Source organism: Falco naumanni, chromosome 8 (assembly GCF_017639655.2).
Source record: "Falco naumanni isolate bFalNau1 chromosome 8, bFalNau1.pat, whole genome shotgun sequence".
Lineage (NCBI taxonomy): Eukaryota > Metazoa > Chordata > Aves > Falconiformes > Falconidae > Falco > Falco naumanni.
This window is the reverse complement of record NC_054061.1, coordinates 46,591,009-46,615,862: the sequence shown is the minus strand read 5'-3', so window position 1 is coordinate 46,615,862 and position 24,854 is coordinate 46,591,009. Positions and strand designations below refer to the sequence as shown.

Genomic DNA, 24,854 nt, shown 5'->3' with positions numbered 1-24,854 from the left:
CCTTTAAAGGCAAAAGTTTAGATGAAATTCCGTTTCATGTAATAGAAAGAAACTCGCTTTCATGATCATGCGATGTGGGCTATGGTTTTTGAATTTGTGGCCTGAAGGATGGGGGAAGATAATGGCTTTATAGTTCTCAGAACTAAGGAAAGATTCCTAGAAGGGGAATTCCAAGTTGCTTCTAAGGGGAATTTTACTAGAGATGATAATGCTTATTTGCAGTTGCTTATAACTTATTTAGAGCATGTCTCTTTGTGCAGAATTAACAGTCATAAAAAGTGTAATATATGGGAAGCTCTAACCTGAGAATTTATCTTTGTTTTGCCTATTCTCTCTACTTATCAACTCTCTCCTTGTTTTACTTCCCACCCACACATCCATTACGGCTGTACATGCATTATAGGTTTTAATCTCTTGTGATGCAGGAGAGGAGCCTTCAGTTAATAACAATACCAACTGTAAAACAGTGATTCATTACAGTACCTTCTATTTGTCACTATTAAAGTAGGAAAGCTTCTTAGCTTTATGTAAAATAGATAATACATTAATCTGTTAAGAATATATCTGTGTTAGGAAGCTGTTAATGTACAGTAATCCTCAAAATACTGACTTTTTTTTTAGTGAGATTAACATCTTTGTTCTTTCTCTTGTAAGCAGGCAAAGCCTTCCACTGTAGAAGTATTAGAGAAAATTGATAAGGTAGGAATTTGCTTTTTGGTGTGTTGTTTGCTTTTTGTTTAGAAATAAGCATTTTTTGCTGGCAGTGTATTTCTTTCACATTAGGTAAAACACTGTCATGGAATTTAAAATTATTTTGGTAAGTATTCAAGTTGGATGTACTACAGATTTTGAGTTTCAGATGGACTGCTACCTTTTTTCTCCTTAGTCATTTAACATGTATAATGTATAACCATAATGTATAACAGATTGTGAGAAACTACAGTTTAAATATTTAGAGAGTCTGAAATGAGAATGAATGTGAAGTTGGCTTGATTACACAATTTAATTATAACTAATGGTTAAACTCCTGTGTAATGGAAAATGTCACTAACGCAAAGTTCCATTCATCAGGCTCATTAGAAAAGCTTCAGTGTATGGTCTTAAGTGTAAGAGTTGTAACTAGTAGTAGTAAATAAGGTCAGGGGCAGAGTAACTGAATAGACGGTTCAGTAATCAATTGTGATTTTTAGCTAGCATTTGTGACAGATGTCTGTACTCTATGGGGAAATTAACTGTTTTGAAATATGCTGTTGATATTTTTTGTTTTCCTTTTAATGAAAGTGTGAGTATTCCTGTTGTCACTTGAAATGCAGTCAAAATGGTAACATAACAGAGCATTGCTTGATCACTTATTAATATGTCAAAAAGCAACATTCAGATGTCCAAGTTTTCACTCTTGATGTGAGGAGGATACTGAAATGAAAGCATGTGAAATGACAAAGAGGTTTCAGCAATTTGTTAGTAGAAAAGTATTAAATGAATTTATTAAATATTAATAGAAAAGTATTAACAGCATTTGAAATTCCACAGGTGCCTGATGAAAGTTTTAGTAAGCAAAGTATGGTTAGTGATTTATCTTATCATAAAGACTGCCATTCATATTAGCATTTTCCTCTTGTCCCAAATACGCTAATGCATTACAAAAAGGAAAAAGTGCTGATCTGTAATACTTCTTCCCAATAACGACGTGTTACTACTAGTACAGTGCAAATGGCCCACGTCGAAACCTTAATAGTGTGAAGTATTTATGCTATGAGTTACCTTTGTGCAAATATTGTTTATCAAAAAGCTGCTTGATGTTTCTAATCAAGTATCAAATTGATATGGCTAATTTTAGAAAACACTTAAAGCCAGCTTTGTAAAAATGCCCACTGATTTCACTAAGAAGGTTGAACCCTATTTATTTACAGGAAATACAGACATTAGAAGAATTTAGAGAAAAAAATCAGAGGCTACAGAAACTATGGGTTGGAAGGCTGCTTCTCTACTCTTCAGTTCTTTACCTTATCACCTGCCTAATTGTATATTTCTGGTGTCTTCCTGATGAATGGACAGAAAGGTTGATTATGACACTTCCATTTTTTGCATTTCCATTGATGTAAGTAAATATGTCTTTTTTTTTTCTTTTTCTAACTGCTGTTCTTTTGATAAAAGGAGATGGGAAATACATCTCAGCAGGGGTTTAGGTTTGCTTTTGACAATCCATGAGTTGTCATAACTTTTTTTTTCTTGTGAAATAAATCCAAGTAGTTAGGCAGTCACTTTCAAAGAAAGAAATGTCTCTTATAGGTCTGGTTTTAGTGTAGAACTAAGTCTTACCATTAAAAGGTATTAGCATCTGAAGTTACTTGGCTTATTAAAATAATAGACACAGACCTGTATCTGGACACCTGCAATATAAGCAGATGAGCATTATCTTGGGTTTTATGTCTAGTGCTATTTGGGAAAGTAACGCTGCTATATGAAAGTGACCTAAGATACATTGCCTGTATGTAAAATACAGTGTATAAAATTGGGAAAAAAATACAAGAATGAATGGAGAAACTTACTTTTGCATGTTAGGTGACTGTTAATACAGGAGTATTTGAAAGGTCATCAGCCTAAATATGTTGAGAACTAGTTTTATGTAATTAGCTGTTTTTCTGGAAAATTGTTGACTGTCGTCTTCAACCAGAAAATATCCTAACATTATTGGGTATTGTATAGTTTTTTGTTCCCCTGAGCTGTTTGGCTGCTGATCCTCATGAGTGGCTTTTGTTTTCTAAGACAACTGCTTTTCTAAAAATAAAAAAATGGGCTTCCATTTCACTAAACTGCTGCTTTCCTGCCTTCCCTTCCCCCAGACTACCAAGGAGGAGAAGCTGCCTACTGAGCATCTTTCCTACCGACAGGGACCACAGTGCATTTGCTAATTTGCTGAAATGAACATCATAGATACTGTCTATTTGTACGGCATCTTTGTATGAAAACATGACTTGTCAGTATCCTAGCTTTAGACTTGAAAGGCAAAGTTGAATGTAAATACTTAAGGTTTTGTGAGTTTGAGTAGTATGGGTCAGCATAACATAACCTGCAAAAAACATCAACTTGAAGATGCTTTTTCTAAGTCATACTGTGCTATGCATAATATACTAATACGCTGCTGCTACAAAATCCTGTGGAGAAGATTCATGGGCAGCAATATCTTGACTGGAAAGGATTAATACAGAAATTAAAGCTCAAATTAATCTTTGGCAGCAATATGAATTGATTTTGTCCTTAAGGACAAGGAATTGAAAGTCCTTGTTGTTAGCATGTGAGGCTTGCTCATGCTAGTAGGGGAAGCCTGTAGGAGAGGAAGTATTACCAGCCTCCCTTCGCTTAGGTGTGTTAGGATTAGTGTAGCAATGAAAACTTGTATTCCTGGAGGTGGTGACTTCTAGTGCTGTGGTGTGAATTTTCACATTGGGTTTTTAATCTCTAGTTTGTCCTTCAGTTATTTATTTTTTTTTAAAGGTAGGTTTCTATAAAATTGGATATCAGTTTACTAACACTTAGAATTAGACTGTTGTTCTCTAATGATGTGCAACTGTTTTATCTGATTTTTTCTCTTAAGCTTATTCCCCTTCAGCTTTTTTTGGCAGATATGAATGGCAAGTAACTGCCAGCTTGTCTTTGTTCTCGGTCAAGAGGTGACTCCATGCTGAATGCCTGGTGCCACCCAGTAATAACTCTAGAGATTTTTTCAGTCTTAATCAAACTGGAATATGTCTGCCTTTTCCAGCTTGCAGTCAGTCACCAACTTGTTTGTGCCTTAGGTCATTCCCTTAGGGTCTCAGCAAGTTACTGATGCTGGTAGTGTGAGTTAAGTTCTGGGAATATGTAACATCATTACTTTTAAATGTATATAAAAAAAATATTAGCATGTTAGAACAATGCTATTCTTGAAGTGATTTTCTTTTGAATTGGATTGTTTCATCTTGCATATTCTGATTTTCAGAGAAATATGTTTTTATTTTGTAAAACTGGTTTGAAATGGTCTGCTATTAAACTTTCACCTCAAAGTTCTTAAAGAGAAAATGTTATTTCATGAAGTCCTGCCATATATGTTAGCTTAGAATACAGCTTTAGGTAGAATACTCTTTATTAAGCATACAGTAAAAAAAAAGTAATGCTTTTGCCTGTGTAACGTAATCTTTCAAGTGAGTCAAACCCTGTAAAACATTTATTTGATACTTTATGAAGAGACACATCTTGCATTGTCTAAGTGGGCAAAGCCACCTGTATTCTTAGAGTAGTTACTACAGCATGCCATTGAATGTAGCATAGAGTTAAACTTCTTTCTCTGTTTTTCTGACCATGAGTAAGTTACTCTCACATTCCATTTGTCTTGTCTCTTACCTAACTCAGGTTTTGTTAATGCTTGAAAGCCTTTTGAACTGGGCATCCATTAAAAAAATTCAAAAGATGTTCTTATGAATTAAGCCAAAACGCTATTTGAAATCTTATAGCTTGAATATATAGATATATTGAAGTCTTGTATGCTTTCTTAGACTAGCTGTTTTTCAGAGAACCTTTCTAGCCTTTACAATTTTTTTTTTCTTAAATGAAAGATTGCTGCTTTGGGCTTTATTATATAGTGCTTGGTACTGGGACTCTTTTGGATAAGATGTTTGAAAGAGCTTGAAGTATGAGATTTGCCACTTGGCTTAAATTGAATAACTTGCCAGGAGAAGTGTCAACTTCATAATTACAAGCAATTCTAATTTTTAAATCAAATGAAGTCCTGGTGACTGCAGAGAGACCTTTCAGATATAAAATGGTCATAGATCAGTTTATCTTAAGCACAGATAAACTGCTGCGTTGTTTGAGCTGAGTCAGCTGAAAACCTGCAGAAACTTGAGTGGATTCAGAGCTCTTTAAAATTGCCAGCAGTCAGGTCAGTTAACCCTACTTGAGAGAGCATTTGTACAATAGCTGTACCTTGTGGTCTTTGTTGGTATTGAATTCTTCCCACTAATCTCCTGGGTCTTAATTTTGGGCCTTAGCTGGTAAGCTTGGGTTTCGGGATATCATGCATCATAAATCTATTAAATAAGAAATGATGAGTAAGTAATTTTCAGCTAGCTGCCCATACCTTAATTTTTAAAAAGTTCCCGCTGAACATTTTAGCAAGCAATGATGTTACTTGCTGCTGCTTGCTTAGTATTTCTACCTATAGTAAGTAATACTTGGTTAAATTTTAATAGGAGGATTTTATTTAGAGCAATGTTGGTAAGATACTAATTTAATTCTTAATTTTCTGTATAAATATTGTTTGAAGACTTCTGTTTTTTGTATTTGCAAAGTTAAATCATCTGGTAAGTCTTCTGTTTGCTAAATGACTTCAGAAATGGTTACTGTAATATATTTTAACTAATATTCTTCTTTTTGTTTTAAAGAATCTGGTTTATAAGAACACTGCTCATTTTTTTCTTTTCCAAAAGGACAGAGAGGAATAGTAAGTATTTTTTCTGTTGTTTTTTACAATATGGAACAATATGGGAATGATGCTTGCTCTGAAATTGTAAATATTTTTGATAATTTGGCTTCCAGGAAGAGAAGAGTAGCCCTTTGGTTGATGCTAAAATGGGTAGTAGTAGCTAGACTATTTCTCTAATGCACAGTTCTTGAAAGAACAGGAAGGAAACAGCTTAATCTTCCACTTCACTTACAAAACTGTGGTAACTTTCTGCTGTCATTGCATGTCTCAAAGTGTAATGGAATAAAATGTAGTGTAGGAGTGAGGGAAAGGAAATACAAACAATAGTAGTACTTCCCTTTAATACTTGCATCTTGCAAGTATTCCAGCAGTCTTAACCTGCTATCTTTATGTATAAGAGAAGAGATTTATAGCATAAATGTTTAATTTGTCAAGACAGATTTTTCTCTCCTGAGTTCTGCAAAGCATGCTTCTGTTTTCCTGAGAGGAAAAGGGATACGCATGTGGTTTTTTTTGTGGTTTTGAGCATGAAGGAAAATTTGAAGGTATGTAACAAAACCAAAAAGTAATGCAGATGTTCAACTATATATGTTTATAAAGTGGTTAAAGAACATGCAGATTCATTCTAATGCAGAATTTAAAACTGTATCTGTGGCACTTACCTGCAGTAGTTAGAATTCATTTGAGACTTTCTTTGAAAGCAGTCCAGCCTGTAACAATATCTCATGGTGATGTGAGCAATAATACAGGAAAACCTCAATGTTGTACTATGTTTTATGACTTGCAGAACAACATGATGTATTTAATTTGTGACAGCTTGTGAGTTAAACATCACTTTTGGAATTTTTCTTAAATTTAATGTTTGCATTTCAAATGCAAGCATAGGACATACATTTTTATGTAGAAATAAAATTGTCCATATACTCTGTGGTGCTGTGTGATTAATTTCTAAGGTGAATATATATTTGCATTTCATGGCTGAATAAGGAAAAAATGTACGTATGTTTTTTCTAGTTTGCTTAAATGTTTTTATTGGCCGGTTTTAGCATACAAGGAAGTCTAGCGCTTTTGTTGAATCTATGTATGACAGGTTTTAGTAGATGTTAGAACATGCCAAGAGAAATTGCTTGTGCGTTGTTCCACAGATCAGGTGCAAACAAAGTGTTTTACCTGAAAGATAGAAGTCCTGTGTTTGGAAAAGAGAAATCAAATGTGCAGTGCAAAAGTTACAGCAGTAAAGCAGAAGAAAATGTAGCTGAGAGTAAACTGGCAAATGAGTGGCTCAAAGCTAGCCTTTTATTCTGAGTTAAGTTAATATAACACATCGAGTCATTTGAGATGATTATTTAATACTGTGAAGCTCTATACTGGATAACCAGCATACACCAGTTTTGGGAACCATGCTCTGAATGAGGAAAATTCCTGGTGAGACACTAGGAAAGGTGATGTAGAGACATTATGGAATTTCACATTTTAAGACTGGCTGGTGAACAACTGTTGAGGAAGATTTAGGCTATCAGTCCCAAAGTGTGGGGAAAATGAATGAGGTATCTTGCAGGTATTGACTTCTCTAGTATGAATTCTTTTTTTTTTGTCAGTTTAATTAGGATTAGATGTATTGGTTTCTTGAGAGTACTTTGCAGTAATTGCCATTTATTTGGCTATGTTTGAAGGGGCAGGTGTTTCATGAGGTTCTTGTTGAATACAGGAGGTAAAGTGATCAGAAACAAATGCCCACGTTTAAACTGATTGCATTGCTTTGTGGGAGGCTATGCTTGAAGATGTATGTTCTAGGCATTTTTGTACCAAAAGCAGCTTCTAAGTAACAGCTGACTGTATTGTGCTATTTGTTTGGCTGCATGATACCATACTGCATTGCAGTGCATTTCAAGGTGTTAATCTGTGTGATGCTAATGAGAGGCAGTGTTGTAACATAAATGTAAAATTTGGTGGGGAGGTACCTTATTAATTTGAAGATGCACTATTCCTGGAACTGTCTATCTTCTGTGGTCCGGCCCAGTGCTAAATATGTTTGTGTTCCGTGTCCTATTCATCTTAACTAATAAGGGATCGTTGTAGTTTCCCTTTCATTGCATAAACTTCCAAATATGTACATGCCTAGTTTTAGCATTTTGTACATTTAGTAGTGGCTTATTCTATCAAAATGGGTTTCTGCGTTCTGGAAAAGTTCAAATAATTGTTCCCTTAATTTCAAGTAACAGTAGTGTTCCTGAAGTGGTATAAAAAAGTGTGTATAGCATACTTAAATATTTTTTTGTATCTTTATTTATAAATGTTTGGTGGGTTTTGATATTGTTTGCTGTAGTTCTCTGAAGCTTTTTCTTTCTTTGAAAACTGAAAAATGTGTAGAAATAGCTATATCTTGAAGGTAGCTGCTTGTCTCTAGTAGAGCTGAGAAGAGGAAGAAGTTGTAAAACTTTTTGTTAAACTCTTGCTGTGAAGAGCATGGTAGAAATGAATTTAAGAGAATATCTTCTATATTAGGCGATGGTTTATTATGGTGAGTTTTCCATGAGTTCCAAGCTGCAAGCATTGACTTAAAGGAAAATTCCTCATGCATTTGACCTTTCTTTCCCTTCCTTTTAGAGAGGTTAGTTTTAGCAGTCTCTTAACGTTTAGTAGTAAAATGGCCTTCTGGTAGCTTTCTTTACAAAACTGGTTTTTTTTTTGCTGAAGCTTGAAAGTATTGAAAGTGTGGAATAGATTGAGATTTGAAGCTCAGATTTGACCTGGCATTTGAAACTAGTGTGTGTTAAGAGGCTTATGTGAAATACTGAAGCCAGTAAATCTGGTACTCAGATATATTAATATTTAGACCTCAAGCTTTTTTCTGTAGTTTGGCTCATGAGATTAAGTGTATTTGGTCCATTGTTGTACCAGTTTTAATGTAAAGGTCAAAGCAGGGCACTGGATAGAATTGGTTTGCTTAATGAGGAAATGGTACATAAAACTTTTTAATAGTTATAACTGTAAAGTGATAAGTGGGCTATAATTTATAAGCAGTTTAGCATTGAAAAAGATTTACTTCCACATAAAAACTTTGGTTATTTTACAGAAAGTTTACTAATGTAGGGTTGGTAGTGGTCAGTGCATAATTCTTCCTGATCTCACAGGATGAAGTCAATGTTTAGAATGTGCTGAAATTCTCTTCTTTGTATTTGAAAAGTAATGTATGATGTCTTTCTTTTAGATGATGCACTGGAAGATTTAAAGTCTCAAAAGAAGAAAATAGTAAGTAAAACTTCAGGAAAAGCTAGTTGTTTTGGTCCACTGAGGTGGTTTTACGTTTGTGCAAGTTGAGTTTGATTGTAATGTATAGATGAAGAGCAGAGGGAGGGAAGTTAAACTATTGCAATTTCTGTTTTTTTGTACATTTTCTAGTAGCACACAAGGTTTTCCTTACCCCAAAACTACAAAGGATTGCTTGGATATGAGAATAAATTGTCTCCTTGTAGTCTACCTTAAGCCTACTGTTTTAGTGTTGCTAGATCTATGTGAAGTGATTCTGTTTTGTCAGAAAATGAAAATCTATTCTTTAACCTACTCATTACTGACTACTTTCACGTTAGGATCATAAAGTATTAAATGTTGCACTGATTTAAGAACATAGAGTGCAACTACAATAGTTACTCTATTACTTAATGTCTTATTCATAAATAGCAAAAAGGGCTTCCATCTTGTCTGGAGTCACTCTTTCATCAAGAAAGAGATTACTGTTTATATCTTGAATGCACTTATTTCCCATGCTCCTCCATCTTATTTTTGTACTACGTATTTCTTCCATTACACTCTTTCCTCTAAACAATTTGTGTCATGTATCAGTCCTGTCAGTTGTCTTGAGGCCAAGTATTTTGTGAGCTGTGAGGTTGAGTTAACAGTGGAAAACTGGTGTATGCCAGCTGTTTGCTTCAACTGGATCAGCGTAATCTCAGTAAGACAAATTCAGGATGGAAAACGTTCCAAGTCTTGGATAACTTGCACTCTTTGTGAAGTTTGTAAAACTGAAAGCTGCTTCCTTTCTATGTAACCATTCCATAAGGGAGTTCTGTTTACTTACTTTGTTGACTTCATCTCCTGCCTTGCAAGGCAAAACTTAAAAACTGCCACCACAAAAGAACCCCAAACACCACACTCCTGCCAACAAAACAGCCCCTCCCCCCCAAAAACTCCAAAGATTATATTATGAGGCTTTATTGTTAATGAGTTTCCCAAAGTGTTCACCTCATGCCTTCTGGTTTTTGCTGTGGTAGCTAAATTAATAGAAAACCCAGAACAAAGCTACTAAAAAGCAGCCAGGTAGGAGTCTGGTGTTATGTGGCCTTTACAGGGGAAACAGATTTCACTGATCTTCTCTGTTTTGTATCACTTCTAAAATGTAGCTGTAAAAATAATAAGCTGTAACTTAATTGTTATTGCCCTTTGGTAAAGAGGATTTGATGATGTTTATATCTGCTAATCCTTTATTAAGGAATCTATTAAAAGGAAGTGTTCTTGGTTGGAGAGGTGGTAAAGAGGGGTTGGAGAGGCTTACATTTTCTGAGAATTAAATAAATGATGAAATATAACAACTGTGTTTTTATTTTATGAAAACTGCTTAACTGAAATTAGTTAATCACCAATTTACATAGTCATTGGGTAGCTTTGGAGGGAAAGTTCTTGGAATAGAAAAAGTGCAATCGAGGAAAAAACAGTTTTTGGTATCTTAAAGTAAAGCTTTCATTTTAGTTTAAGTTTATTTTTCTGTAATCATGTAAATCTTCATATTCTAGAAGAACTAGTAATGCTGAATTTTTGTGAGAAGCACTTTAGAGAAGGCATTGAATAAAAGATTAGTCAGGAAAAAGCTGGTTTATAAGGGGGAGATTTTTACTTTAAGAATTGATGCAGTTGAAACAAGATGTAAATGTGTATTTTGCATATGCAAAAAAAATCAAAACAACATATTGTAGAAGAGCAGCCAGTAGTTAAAAATTAAACTACCACATGAATACTTTGTGAACAATATAAAAATTATAATATAACTGGAGAGTTTAAACCTGGAAATATGAATTACCATTAGTATATATGCATGCCAGACTTCCAAATAGGATTAGTAAAACAGTTCTGAGAAGTCCAGTAACCTGTGACTCAGCTATTTTGTCAGTCTGGGGGGAATTAGTCCATGATTATCTCTTGATCATATGGGTGCCTGGATCATAGCAAGGAAACAGAAACAGAAGACTTACTCAAGAGGTTGCAGTAAGTGCAGTGTTAGTTTTAACTCAGAAGATTGACTAGGGAGTTTCATCATAATTTAAAGGTATTCAATTAAGCATTAAAATTAGATCATCATGCATGAAACCTAGCATGCTGAAATGAGCTGAAAGTAGATGCAAGTAATGAGACAGAATATAATTTATATTTTAGATAAAAACACTCAAAAATTGCATTCTGTAATAATTTGGTTTTGATAATGTTCAGACTTGATTTTGTTTTGGATTAACTTCCTTCAGACTATCTGTGGCCACATATGATTATAGCAACACCTACTTTTTAGTAAAACAAAACAAAAACCTTCATTAAGTAAAATAATGGGAAGGGGGGAGGGAGGGGATTTGTTTCCCTGTTAGATTCTGATCTGCTACTGAGTGTGCAAATAGGATTAATTACCAAGATATTTGTTGTGATCCTCAAAATACCTGGGATAAGTAAATTATGTTTTTCCTGTGTATTTGTAATGCAAACTGTCTAGGCACTGTCAGCCTGCCACAACAGCTATGGTTTTTCACTTCACTGCAGTTCAGCTACCCCATTGCTGGAAAAATCTTACATTGCAGACAGACATTGTTTTGAAAAATGTTACAGTACTTGTGTTTTAAAGGGATGTAGTCCACCTTTTCCCTAGTGACATTACTTATGAGCTGAAGGGTACCTATAACGGAGTAAGCTCATCTACTAGATACGATGCCCTGGTGGCTGAGCAGTGAGCTGCTCAATAGAACTTCAGTTCTGTTCAAAAGGCTTCAGTCTTGGGTGGCATAATCACATGGATATTCATGTGGGTAAAATACCTGAAAAATAGAAATACAGATACTTCATCTAGAAATGCCCATTAATGTTGTCTGTCTTCTACTTGGTCTCAAGGTTTGTGTAATACTTATTTTCCACAGAACTGACTACACTACTTTTCCTAGTGAATGTCTTTTCAAACATGTGGAGTGTTTATTTATGGATTTGGGTTAGGGATTATGTTCATTAGCTCTAATTAAGGCATTACTTCAAGACACAACTTTTTTTCTCTCCTTGATTGTAAGGGATGCTCTGGTTGTGTTCGTGACTGTGTAAGCTGTAATTTTGGCCTTAGAGTTCTCTGTTAATGAGGATGTCAGCCCTTAAGCCTGAATGTGTATAGATGAGCAAGTTCAGAGGGTTAAGCATATTAAAGCAAGGGTACAGGACTCGTATTAATCTGTTGCAAGTGGGAATTAGTGGAGACTTTACCTGGAGCAGCAGTCTTAAAGATGGGATAATTCTTAGCCCGAGGACAGAGTTGTGAACGTAGTATAGTAATTACTGTGCTCATGTCAGAATTAAACTTAGTTGAAGTTTGCTCAGTTGTAATACAACATTAGACTTGAAAGACTTCCTAGCCATTTCAGGTAAGAATTTATGAAGCTGTATCTGTTAATTTTCCAAGTAAAAAGTCTGATTTCAGGGATGACTAGGAGTTATGTTAATAATGGAAAAAAAAATGCAGCATATGAATTTTGTTACTTAAAATAACTACTGTTTAATGAACTTCATACCTTGAGCCTTCCAGGCATAGAAGACTAGATAGTTTGATAACCTTCAGTATGTGACAAAACCTCTGCTAGGAGTTGGTTGTTGTATAAGCCCAGTCTTGTCTACCCTGTATATGCTAGGGTACTGCAAATGTGCAATTGGAAGCTCAAAATATGGTTAGAAATTGTATTTTCTGAATGATCAAATGAGGTATTTCTTCAATGTAGTGTTCACACAAAAGAGTTACTTTGGTTGTTTTACTGTTTGTATGGATCCGTCCAGTGTATACTTGATTATTGTGGCTTAAACAATTTATGTCCTGTTTTAAGGAAACTTTAGCTGTGTGTACTGGCTTATCTTAACATGGTAGACCGAAATTGAATCCTGTGGCTTTGTTGTGAACCTAAAGAAACAACGTCTTCATAGTTGGGTTCAGCACACCAAGTAATTCAATTTGAGAACTCACACAGCATTATGGCACGTAAGTAGTTTGCACTGTGCCAATACTTAAGACCTCCAGTTGCTAAATTTCAAAAGAAGCTTAAAATACATTACTCATATTACTTTTCAGTATAGGCAACTGATAGTGTTGCTACAGGAATTCTGTTTGGTTGCCGGTTGGAGAGGAGGCCATCCATGCAATTATTCATAGGAGAGAATGTGGTATAAAACCATGCTTCTTTATTAGGATGTGGTTAATTCCATGAAAAAAGTTTGAAAAATCCATGATTAGGCTGGTATTAACTTTCATAGAGACTTCACTTGTGATCCTGGTTACTCAGTATTTAAGGCTGCTGATAATAACAGACTATGAATTAGAACGTGGCAGAAAGTAGAAATGTTTTTGTGAGAAGAGTTTTGGATCTTGAAGAGTATATTATGAAAAAGAGCAGTAGGTGTCGAGCAATTTGCTGCATTAGTGACCCAGTGCTCAGCACTAGGTAACCTTCCCAAGGTAATGCTTCAGGATGAGGAATACACCAGAAGTCAGTATGTTGATTTGCATTTACAAATGAACTTGCTGTGGTAGTCCACAAGCCAGTTTCTTCTGCTATGCTTACTTAGGCCCTTACTTGCTTCTGATAACTATGCTTCTAGTAATTATACTAATTTGTTCAAAAAGTAAATTTTGACCTGTTTGATTCCTTAGTATTTAGTATTGTCAGCCAAAATTCAATTGGTTTTTAGAAAAATAAGTCCTAGAAGGAGAACCATGAGAACTATGAGTGTGCTTTTAGAAATCTTGACTATTTCTGTACATTGTCAAGAAATTTGTGGTCAGTTGTGAAACTTAATTCTTGTTTAGATTCAGCTTTACTGAAATTATAAAGCTGTATATGAATTTCAAAATATGAAGAGTAACTTGTTGAATCATCTAATAACTATATAATGTGAAAATAACTTTGACATCTGAATCTTGTGATGAGAGCTAAATTTTTCCCTTTCATGATAATGTTACTATTTTTGCAAAACTTATATATCCACAAATAACTACCATATTATCTAATATTGAAATAGCAAGAAGTGTGTCAGATAAGGAAAGTGTCAAGTGATGGTGGAGCATTCCAGGTTTTTTCTTCCGAAAGGTCACTTTGTCCTGCAGAATGTTATTTCTCATTTTCCTGTGTGGCTACAAAGACAATTGCATGCATGAATGTTCAGTAATGTAAAGTGGCATTTTTTATTTTGATATGGGGGCCAGATATTGACACTGACTGTTAACACTTCCCCACTTGGCAGCCTCACCTCACTAACCTTACCCCTTCATATAAAGGTCTGCCTTATGTTTTTCACTTTTATAAGCAATAAATAATTTATTTTTCCTATTAGACTCTTAATTCTGATCTTACTGCAGTGTGTGGCATTTGTTTTACGAAGTTAGTGGGTTAACTCCAAAGTCCTGCTGAAATACAAGTTTAGGAAATTGATTTTTACTTCCCTTTTCACTCCCTTTTGTTTCAGCAGTCCTTAATTAACAGCCTGGATAGTGTTCCTTGCCTTAAACTTCAGGTAGTGTGTAGGAGTGAGTGTTTAATGGATACTGTGTATCCATTAAAATGAGTGAATTTTATTTAGCTTCTGAGGTCTGTCTAAAGGTAAAAACCCTTACAAGGTCTGTATATGCAGGATGGCTGAAACTTTAGTTTCTCACTAGCTAAATGATGGTGTAAAAGTCATGTTAACTTGCACCATTTGTTATTTTAGTAGTGATAAATGAGTTTGAGAGAACTTAATTTTTTGACCACTGACCTTTTCAGTTTTGCAGTTTATGCCAACAGCAAACTTAAGAACAAACAGACCCCTCACTTTTAGCTAAACATGGCCATTAGTCAGCATATTTGGGACAAAAGGTCTGTTTAAGATAACTGTAAAATGCATTGTAATTTCTATACATATTAGCTATTTGTCATAACTTTAAAGTGGAGATAGTTGAAGTTAAGCTTCTTCTGATGTTGGCTGTTAATCACTAAAATGATACTTTACTACTGATTACTTTTTTAATTAAGCCCATGTATTAGCTATAAAGCCACTTGAGTGCATTGTAAATAAAATGCTGTAATAATGAAGTGCTTTAATTACACTCCCTAAAGTATGCATAGTTCTCAGTAATTTTTTTATTTAAATTCTTAACATGTTCCTTTTTTCTGAGAAGTGGTTTGAATCGCTGTAAAGATGGAGATTCAGCCTTTAAAGTCATTTCAGCAAATTCCATGGCTGCTCTCTAGTTAGTGAGTTTTCACAGCATTTGCAGCAAGCTAATTGCTTCTGCTAATAAATAATCTAAAATCGATGCTGACAGCAGTTAATTGGCACAGAGACTTTATTCTGTAAAGCACTTGGCTAACGACCTTCCTTAAATTAATAGCATTAAGTGCTATGAGGAAATAAATCTAAGGAATTGCCTGTCATTCGCTTGTCATGTCTAATAACTTCCAATAATGATGGCTGATAGATTTTTGCACATTCCATTATTGAAGTTGGTGCATGTAATTATTCTCCTCATTATATGTAAACAATTAGCAATATTTGGTGTTTCCTTGCAATAAAGCTGTTAAATACAAGTAGCCCATTAGTTAAGAAAGTATTTTTGAAAGCAAAATTTCATTTCTGTTGAATACAGAAAATCTGCAGGTATCTGAACTTGCTTGAACAAGGGTTCATTGGACTGAGCTTCACCTTTTGGTAACATTGATAAGTTGCTTGTAAGTGGGAGGATATGAGGGAAAATACTTTGAAGAATTCTGTATTGATGTGTGAAACCTTTTGTTTCCAGCTTGAGGAAGTAATGGAGAAGGAAACTTACAAGACCGCTAAATTAATCCTTGAAAGGTTTGATCCGGGATCAAGTGCAAAGGTAAGAATCTTGGTATTGATAGTGATTTAATATGAAAGATACTATGGAGCCAAACAGTTGGATAATGTTATTTATAATTAATTGGCAGGAGGCTGAACTGCCATCTGCTGGAACATCTGCAACCCCAAGACCTGGACAAGGTAATTGCCCTGTAAAACAGCTGCTCTTTAGCATAGACACTCATCTTTCATAGCGATTTCCACTTCAGAAGTCTCTCTGTGATAAAACTTGTAGATCAGTTGACCTTTATTTAGGGTTAATAGACTGTTTATTAGACTATGCCCATTACTGTTCTGTATTTTTCAGATCTATTACTAAAGTCTGATGCTTTTCTAGACAGCAGGATCATAGAACCGTAGCATGGTTTGGGTTGGAAGGAACCTTAAAGATCACCTAGTTCCAGCCCCCGATGCCTGCCATGGGCAGGGATGCCTTCCACTAGACCAGATTGCTCAAGCACCTTCCAGCCTGACCTTGAACACTCTTCCAGGGATGGGGCATTCATGGCATCTCTGGGTAGCCTGTTCCAGTGCCTCATCGCCCTCACAGTAGAGAATTTCTTCCTTATGTCTAATCAAGTCTACCGTCGTTCCGTTTAAAGCCATTACCCCATGTCCTGTCACTCCATGCCCTTGTAAAAGGCCTTTCTCCAGCTTTCTTGCAGTTCCCCTTGAGGTACTGGAAGGCAGCAGTGAGGTCTCCCTGGAGCCTTCTCTTCTCCAGGCTGAACAACCCCAGCTCTCTCAGCCTGTCTTCATAGAGAGGGGCTCCAGCCCTCTGATCGTCTTTGTGGCCCCCCTCTGGACTCGCTCTGGTGTTTAACAGTGCTTGATGATAAAGTAGCCAGAAAATTAATTTCTTGTGGCATGCTTGAAATTTTTCTACAATACTAAGGTGCTTTCAAATCTTATGTAATGTTCATTGACTTAGCTTTTCAATTCTGTTCCTGCTTCTGGCTAGTTAGAGCATTCCTAATACAATGCTTAAAATACTTTTATATGGTGGATGGAGAGATTCCACAAAGGTAGGGCAGAAATTGGATATTTTGTAGGTGCAAAGAATGGACAGTTCTTTGCCAGTTTGATGTTCCATTTAAAGATGCTATTGAAAAAAATAAAAGTAATAGAAAAAACTCGCATGTGCTTCAAGAAAGTGGTGTTTTTATATTGCGCACACAGGTTTCAAGACTGAAAAGATATTTTTCCCCCACTCTCCCAGTAGAATGCTTGTATTAAAAATATGGACTATAAATTAAAAATTATATGCAGAAAAACTACTGTAAGCTTTTTTGTAAAGCTGAGTATAATATGCTGTAGTTAAACTAAAAATGCTAGTATTAACACAGTATAAAAGCTACCTTGTCTTACAATGCTGAAGATACCTACAAAGCTCTGTTGCAAAGAGTGAGTATTAGTTTGTTGTTATAACCAATTTAGACCTTTAGGAGCTGGTGCTCAAATTAAACTGCCCTGTCTGATGTGCATAATTTCACATAAAATAGATTATTGCTTCAGAGTGTGTATTGGAACTGTCAACTTTGTGTCAAATTCATGTGAGTGACCAAACTTTTATTTGTCTTTTTGTTCTTGGAGTGCTGGTTTGGATGTGTGCAGAGCATGGATTTATTAACAAAGGTGTTCATAATCTGCGTGGTCAAATCCACAGTTTTCTTCTTTTTGTGTAGTTTCAAATGGCCATAAAAATATTTCTAAACCACCCTTTCTTGTTGACATTGACAGTGGGTAGTTGCAGTGCAGTATGTTAGCAGTAAAGCTTTTTTATCTCTTCCTGGGCACAACAGCTTTTTCTGAAGTTTGCTCCTTACCTGTCTCTCCCATCATTCTGTTTCTGCAGTATTCATAGTTTTTTAAGGCTGAAGGGCCATTCTGACACTCTTTTGTTTTCTCAGCTCATGGGTGGTTGCCAAGAATTTTCCGTCATACCTGTTTAGATAGTCTCTTTTTTTTAAAACTCTTTCTGTTCATCGTTCTCTTTTGAGATATGTTAGCAATCATTCCAGAAGCAGGGTGACAGATCTGGTTGTAGAATGCAAGTAATGGTGACCAGGGGATGAAACGGCCTAGAAATGTGTGTTTCTATATAGAGATGTAGAGATAACTAGCTGTAAATTAAATAGACAATGAGAAGTCTTTAGTCACCTTGGCTTTATTAAGATGTATCACCAGCATTTTTGAAGCTCCCAAGGAGTTACACAATGGTTCTCTTCCCCGCTGCCCAGCCTGTTCAAGTAGTGATGGTGACAAGTGAGTTGCTCAGTCTCTGTTAGTTAACAAGTCTTGTGTATGTTTGGGTTTACAAAACACAGTGTACGTGCTTTTGGTATAGGGTTCTACGTTAGTCAAAAGCAGGTTAGTTGGATCCAGCCTGTGGAGTGTTGTGTTGATTTTTGACTTGACTGTTAATAGAAAGGCTATAAAGGACAGATTCTGAGAGAATTAGAAGTATTTCTGAGAGCCAGCCGCTATAGGCTGTGGTCTGTATTAATAAGTGGTATAATAGGAGTAGATCTGTACAGTGAAAGAATTGTTGCTGAGGCATTTGCCTACACTGTATATGTTTAGGGGATTTTACTTAGGGCTAGCTGTAAACTGGTTCCATGTTTAGTTTCATTTGAGAAGAATGTAAGTGCTGTTCTCTGAGATGTTGTGGTGTAAACCAGAGACTTCTTAAGTGAGGACACAACCGAGAGAATGTAAAGTACACCTCTGATTCAAACATCATTCAGCTTCTTTGGGTGCATCCACATTAAAGTAAGCAATTTACTTTATCCTGAATAAAAGTGCAATTTAGCTTTGGAAAGGATTTTGGAAAATAAATTTTGTAAGCTGTCATGGCTTAGTTGGATTCAATGATCTTAAGGATCTTTTCCAACCTATATGATTCTATGATTCTATATAATTTTGTTCATATACAGCAAAACTTCCTTTCCTCTCATTTTTCCAATTTTTGAATTGGAATTCCAACATTGAACTTGGAATTAGTGCTGATTTTTATCCATGTGAAAGTGGATATACAAACTATTATATTTTGTAGGTGCAGTATGGTTCAGGAGGGACTCACTGTTTGCCTTTAGCTTGTGAAATTGTGGAGACTTATTTTTTAAATAACCTGTTCTTGGTACATGCAGTAATAATTTCAGTTTTTCGCTATTAAAAATCTACTAGCTTATTGCTAATATCTGCCCAAACCAAATACTAGCTTCTGTTCTGTGCAGTATATAACTTATTGTAACTAGATGACACCTTAATGTGGTAGTGGTGTAATTTGGTGTATGTGGTAGAATTACAGTGATTTGGAATAATAAAATATCTGTGAACAAGTTAATATTAAAACAAGTTAATATTAAAGCTTCCTTGATCTTCCCTTTGCTCACTTTGGATGCAAACTAGCCAGGCAGCAAAACTCATTATCTTGAGCTCTGTAATTGACCCTTTTTGAAGAGAGGGTAAATAATGACCAATGTGTAATCAGATTGGACAGTGTTGTGTATGAGGCAGCTGATGAAAGGTTAGTTGGTATGGTTTTGGCTTACCAGTTGAAAAGGAAATTTGTACGTCATACTAATTAGTACAAAGACTTCATCAGCATTGTATAATAGTTCGTTCTTAGAAAAAACAACTGGTAGTGCCCCAATTTGCATACTTATTTAGCTTGCTCTGCAGGTTTTGTGATTTTGACACATGCTTCTTAAATAATTGTAGTTTTAACAGATGATTCAAATGAATCTTCAGTTTGGAATACGAAAGCACCTATAAATCCAGAAGGAAAGGAGTTTGAAAAAACAAGTGTGCAATTTCATCTACTCAGAAATGTTTTGAGGGGTAGAGTTGATAAGCATATAGTACTTTGACCCTATGAAAAAAATAGGGTAAGTATATATTGGCAGTGGAATATTTATCAGCAATATCCTTTTGTTGATACCCGCTCCATTCGTTGTGCTAATACAACTGTTAGCAGGGCTGTATTGTAAATGAGATCACTCTATGACCTGAATTAAAAATACTGCAATAACAGATGGTTGCAGGCTGCGGGATAGGTACAGGCATGAGGAGGAAGAAAGTAAATTCTCGGTTGGTCTTTGCCTCTAAAGCCAACAAGTTATGTGAACTATATATTGACCTGCATTGTGCTTTTTAGCTCTTTAAAAATGATGTATTCTTCTCTACAAAAATCAAGGAGTTTTGAAATAAGGGAGAAATAAAATAGTTCTGATTGTAAACATGAAAAATACAGCTGCCTCGCCACTGGTGATATCTTAATATTCTTTAAGAGATCATACTGAATCATCAGTTGTGAGTAGTGGCCCTGTTAAGTAATGTCTGCTTATGTTTCTGTGTTGTTCAGTGCTGGTAACTGCAGAATTTGAACTCTAGTCCAAAGAAGAATAAAAGTTCTAATTTTAAGTCCTTTGTCTTCATACAGTTGGTTTGCAGATGCACAAAAATCATTCAAGGAAGAAAAAACTTGGGAAAACGGCAAAATGTTATTAAAACTACATAAGCAGTAGTGTATTACTGTTGAGATCAGACAGACATGTTACTTGGTTAACTTGTGGAACTTAAGTTACGGAAACCTGAACTTTGGAAGAGGCTCATTATTAACACATTGCATCTCAACATAAGGCAATTTGAAAAGTATGTAGATAATACCCAGTTACTGCAGGAGAATATTAGGGCTGTTATTGTTGAAGTAGACAGCAGGTTTAAAAGGAATTAGAGGAGTTCATGGGCAACAGGGTCTATATGTGATATTAAAATGATTGTGCAGGATTGTACTCCCTAATGTCCCTGACTATGTGTTTATGGATCTGGGTGTGGTATCAGAGATGTGGGCAAAAGAAATCAGAGTTTTGAGTGTTGACATTAACATCCAAGTTGACATCAACTCCAAGAGTTGATACGCTGGGGTGGATGGGCTATTGGTCTCTGCAAGGAGAGCGTTTCTCATCTTCTCATAATGTAAATTCTTCTAGTAACTTTTCTTGGGGAGCAGCAGAGCCTTGGCAAGCTCACTTAAATATGAAATAAGAATAGAGTGAAAGTCAAGTGAACTTCTAAGTGGAGGGTGGGGGGAAAGCCTTGTGAAAAACCTGATACCATTTTGTGGGAACTAGCAATGAGTCTTGCGTTCTTACTTCTGTAATGAGACTAAAACCTACTGAAGCACATCTTTTTAATACTAACTGTAAAGTACTTGAGTTCAACATCTTTGTAGGAGCAAAAATATGGGGAAAGAGTCGTTAAAGTGGAAGTAACTTTCTAAAGGAGGCTTGCCAAAAATGACCTTTCAGAAAGAACAGGCAAAAGGGGCAAAGCTCTTGCAGCTGGCATGAAAATTGCTTAGGAATAGTGTATTATGGGCTCAGAAGACATGTGGATGTATTGGTGACCTGTTGAAACACTCAGAGCAGTTAAGCAACCAAAACTGACATGCTTAAACCATATGATATAGGAAGAAAGCCTCCAAAATGTAGAAGTAACATCCATATGTGAAAATTATAGTCATGGTCTTTGACATTTTTATATGTAAAACCATAATAAAGTAGCTGTTATAATGAAAAAGATGATCTTGGCAGTGGATTAGAATGTCTTTTTATAGGTATTTAAAATGATCTTGGATCAAGTGGGTCTAGGCTTCATATTTGTCACTCATTTTTTGAAGATCTGTGGAGCTAGAAGAGTTGAGAAATTGCATACCTTTTAGCTTGATTTTTTTTTTTTGAAACATAGCAGACTGAAAACTTACACAAACTTGAACATATAGATAAATAGATCATAGGGCAGAGTCAATATGTTGTTTGTAGATGAGTCATGCCTGTCAAATGGCGTGGAGGGGATAATGCAATTACTCTGGTGTAGTTAGACTTGCAAGGTTACTACTAAGGTCTGTCAGAAAAAGCTTTCAAAGAAATGTCAATGGTGAAGTTCATCATAAATGAATTATTGATTAAAATAAAACTTTCAACAGAGGAACAATTCTCAAAATAGAAATAAGTCATCAAGGAAAGTTTAATGGAACTTCTGCAATTGCCTCACCAATTTATCCTGGTTTCCAGATTCTGGACAGTGTAAATAGTGAGGGGACGAAGTTTAATTGCTAAAACAAAGTTAAAATTCAAAATCTTTATAGTCACTGGGTAATCTAACTAGGAGGATAAAGTTGTATGAAGTAATGTGGTCACGCACATGAGGGGGAGAACTAGTAATTTGTTCTGCTCTGTAGGAAACTGAACTACGTGGATTTTTACTAAGACCGTGCAGTTGTAGTCGGTCTACCTGATGACACCAAAGAGTCATTTTTTCTTTCTTCTGGTGTGTATTAATCCTATTTATCTGTACATAAAAGTAGGCAAGAACATAAGCTATGTATGTTGCAATTTCTTGGCACTAGATGTTGATGATAGTCAAACAAAAGTTCTGTTGGAAAAAGTACTCCAGTGATAGCAACTCTGGTTTTAGCTAGTGTAAGCAAATTAGCGCACTCCCTGCCTTCTCTGGCTCATACAGAAGCTTAGTGTAGTAGTGGTGTACTTTCAGGTGCAGGGATCATTCCTTCAGACTTTAACACACCCATCTCCCCATGGCTGGTTGCCAGTGGACCTGTAAATTGCCTGCTAAAGATTTAAACTCTTCCAGCCTGAGACAACATCAGCAGGAAAAATCTTTCTAGTCTTGAAACCTAGGGAGATGAATTTAAAGTCCAATTCTAATGTTAAATTCCATTTGTTGTGAAGGCAGACCGGCAAGCTTGTTCAAACTAATACGGGTGCTAGACTCTTAACTCTTAGGTTGCTATAGCCTTAGGTGTAGGTGTTGTTGGGGTGTACCTTTTAGAGACTAAGCTGTCACTTTGTAACCATGTTAATGTCTGCAGCCCTAAGGCGAGGGTTACATTTCAATTTCCTTTCTTGAAATCGTGTATTTCAAAGGCTCCCTAGAGGTGGTTGGGTATAGATGGGATGAGGAATGGATGACAGTGTCTGCTGTTCATGAGCACAGTTTCTGTCTTGTTTGGGGAACAAACTAGTGTATATAAATATACCGGAACTTGAGGTTTGTATGAATAATATAATACCCAAACCTTAATATATTAATGGGATCATAATCCCATTGGTTAAGGAGAACTCTGGCTTCAGGTAAGAACAACAGAGGAAACTTAAGTCTTTCATAATAGTGATTTAATAGTAACTAATAGCAGAGTGAGAAGAGGTAAAAGTAAGGACATGTTCCAGCAGAGCCCATTTTTGGGTTCACGACAACACAAGCACATGGCTTATTGTAGGACTGCTGAGAAAAGGTGAATGAAACTGTGATCTTAATGAAGCATTGTGTTTTCTTCTGGCTTTAGAATTTATTTATCCAATCTGAAAATTTTCTGATAACTGGGTGCTTGGTCTGGATGTTTTATACATTGACTGAATAGTTTTTGGTCCTGTGAAAAGTTAAATACTTGGAAGTATGTTTAAACCATAGAGTAAAAACAGTGGTCAGTTCTGCCTGTACATTGTGGTTTGAATCTAGTTGTTCCTATCTCCAACATTCTGCCTTGGAGAACCGAATGGCAAGGTAGGTATCTGTTAATTTTCTTCTAGAAGAATTTTGCCCTAAGTATCTAACAGTTAATGGTTATTGCTATTAAAATACAGTATTCTGTGTGGGATTTATTTCAATGACACAAAGTCAGTCAGCCCTGTAGCTGGTGATCTTTAGTTATAGACCTTTCTGGTTTTATTTGACTCTGTAATTTGCTGATCAGAGTAATGATATTAATGTACATTTACTAATCTCTTGCTTATAATGCTAGATATTAAGTTCGGTATGCATGTGTTCTTGTCAGAAATTCGTCAGAGGACCACAGCTCAAAGAAATGCTTCTACACCTCTGCCTGTGACTTCCAAACAAGGCTCTCCAAAAACACTGGTTCCAGCATCTCCTGTTCTGCAAAGAGACACGTCAGCTCTGAGCGGACCCCCAGAAAGAACTGCTGTACCATCCTTGCAGTCAAATGTTTTACCAAGACGCCCTGGATCCCCTGCTACTCCAGTGCCTGGAATGGGTAAACAGAGCACTTAATGTTATTTAGAGTTTATATTGTTTTCTCTGGTTACCAATAAAATAGGCCATTTTCAGACAGTACGGAAATGGCATTTCATTTGCAAATAGCAGAGCAGTTATCTGATTAAGCAGGAGTTCCATATTCAATTAGCCATAACTCTTTACAGCTGGCACCTTTTGATGCTGAAACCTATTGCCTGAGCTCATTTAACTGTTATGGCTTCTTTGTTTAAATGGCAATAAAACTTTGCAGTATTCTGTAGTCAACAATATAGCATACCTTTTTATGTTCTTGGTTTAGAAGAGCTCTACACTTATATAAATCAGGTACAGAGGAGAACACTTTCAGAATACATTCATGTTTCTCACTAAACCCTGCACATATTTTTTTAACATGCATCTTGACATTTACTTAAATTTTTACTCTAGGAGGTATAGTCATGCAATCTATACTCATAGATTACAGTGTAAAATACCAAATATACCAGAAAAGTTGTCTAAGCTGTAGCTGAATTCTTTTCTAAAATTGTATTGTTATTTTGGTACGAATCAAAAGTTTAGCAACAGGTTGAAATCTGGTAGAAATGAGTACTCCTTAAAATTTGGTTTCATATCCTGAAAATGCTTTTTCTTTGATTTTTGGATTAGTGTTCAGGTGGCATGGACTTTATTAAATAGAACATGAACTAAATTCCAATAGAAGGAACAGCATAATTTGAGAGTATTGGGTGGGAAGCATTGTTCTTATTCTCATCATGGATGGTGAAGCTGTGTGTGGGTTAGTGCCAGGCCTTTCATTTGTTGCAGGATGTTTGGCAAGTTGGATCACAAGGTGCGAAAGGAGATGAAGTGCTGTCTTGAAAATAGAAAGGATGCAACTTGCCAAGAATCTTCTGAGCACCACTGTAATGTGGAGTAGCTCTTTGCTCTTCATACAGTGATCAAGAATATCTTTTGCTACCCAGTGTTCCTGATTTTTAACTTAGTTACTGAAGTTTTACAAACTCTGTGTCTTTGCTTAATTTCCATGATACAATCTACATACATATTGACACCCAGCCTGTTAACAGAAGGTGATGGGCAGCAGAATGTTAAAATGCCTCTTTGTATGGCCTAGTGTAGTGGAGTAAACTTGTCATGAAAAGTTCTGATCTCTTGTGCCTCTGTGGAATCCATTAAG

At 35.8% G+C, this 24,854-nt stretch overlaps 1 protein-coding gene across 6 annotated transcripts in view; it reads left to right on the top strand.

Moving 5' to 3' along the window:
- LNPK (lunapark, ER junction formation factor) overlaps window positions 1-24,854 on the top strand; it is a 55,255-nt gene that overhangs the window by 4,599 nt on the left and 25,802 nt on the right. For 5 of the 6 annotated variants that reach the window (XR_005829322.1, XR_005829323.1, XM_040603576.1 and 2 more), the window contains exons 3-9: window positions 655-699; window positions 1,911-2,098; window positions 5,421-5,479; window positions 8,673-8,713; window positions 15,519-15,599; window positions 15,688-15,739; window positions 23,457-23,675. Coding sequence is in view for 4 of the 6 variants with exons in the window: in XM_040603576.1 (XP_040459510.1) it covers window positions 655-699; window positions 1,911-2,098; window positions 5,421-5,479; window positions 8,673-8,713; window positions 15,519-15,599; window positions 15,688-15,739; window positions 23,457-23,675 (685 nt within the window). In the remaining 2 variants the exon portion in view is untranslated. The remainder of the gene's footprint in view (window positions 1-654; window positions 700-1,910; window positions 2,099-5,420; window positions 5,480-8,672; window positions 8,714-15,518; window positions 15,600-15,687; window positions 15,740-23,456; window positions 23,676-24,854) is intronic. The other variant, XM_040603575.1, reaches the window with a different exon arrangement.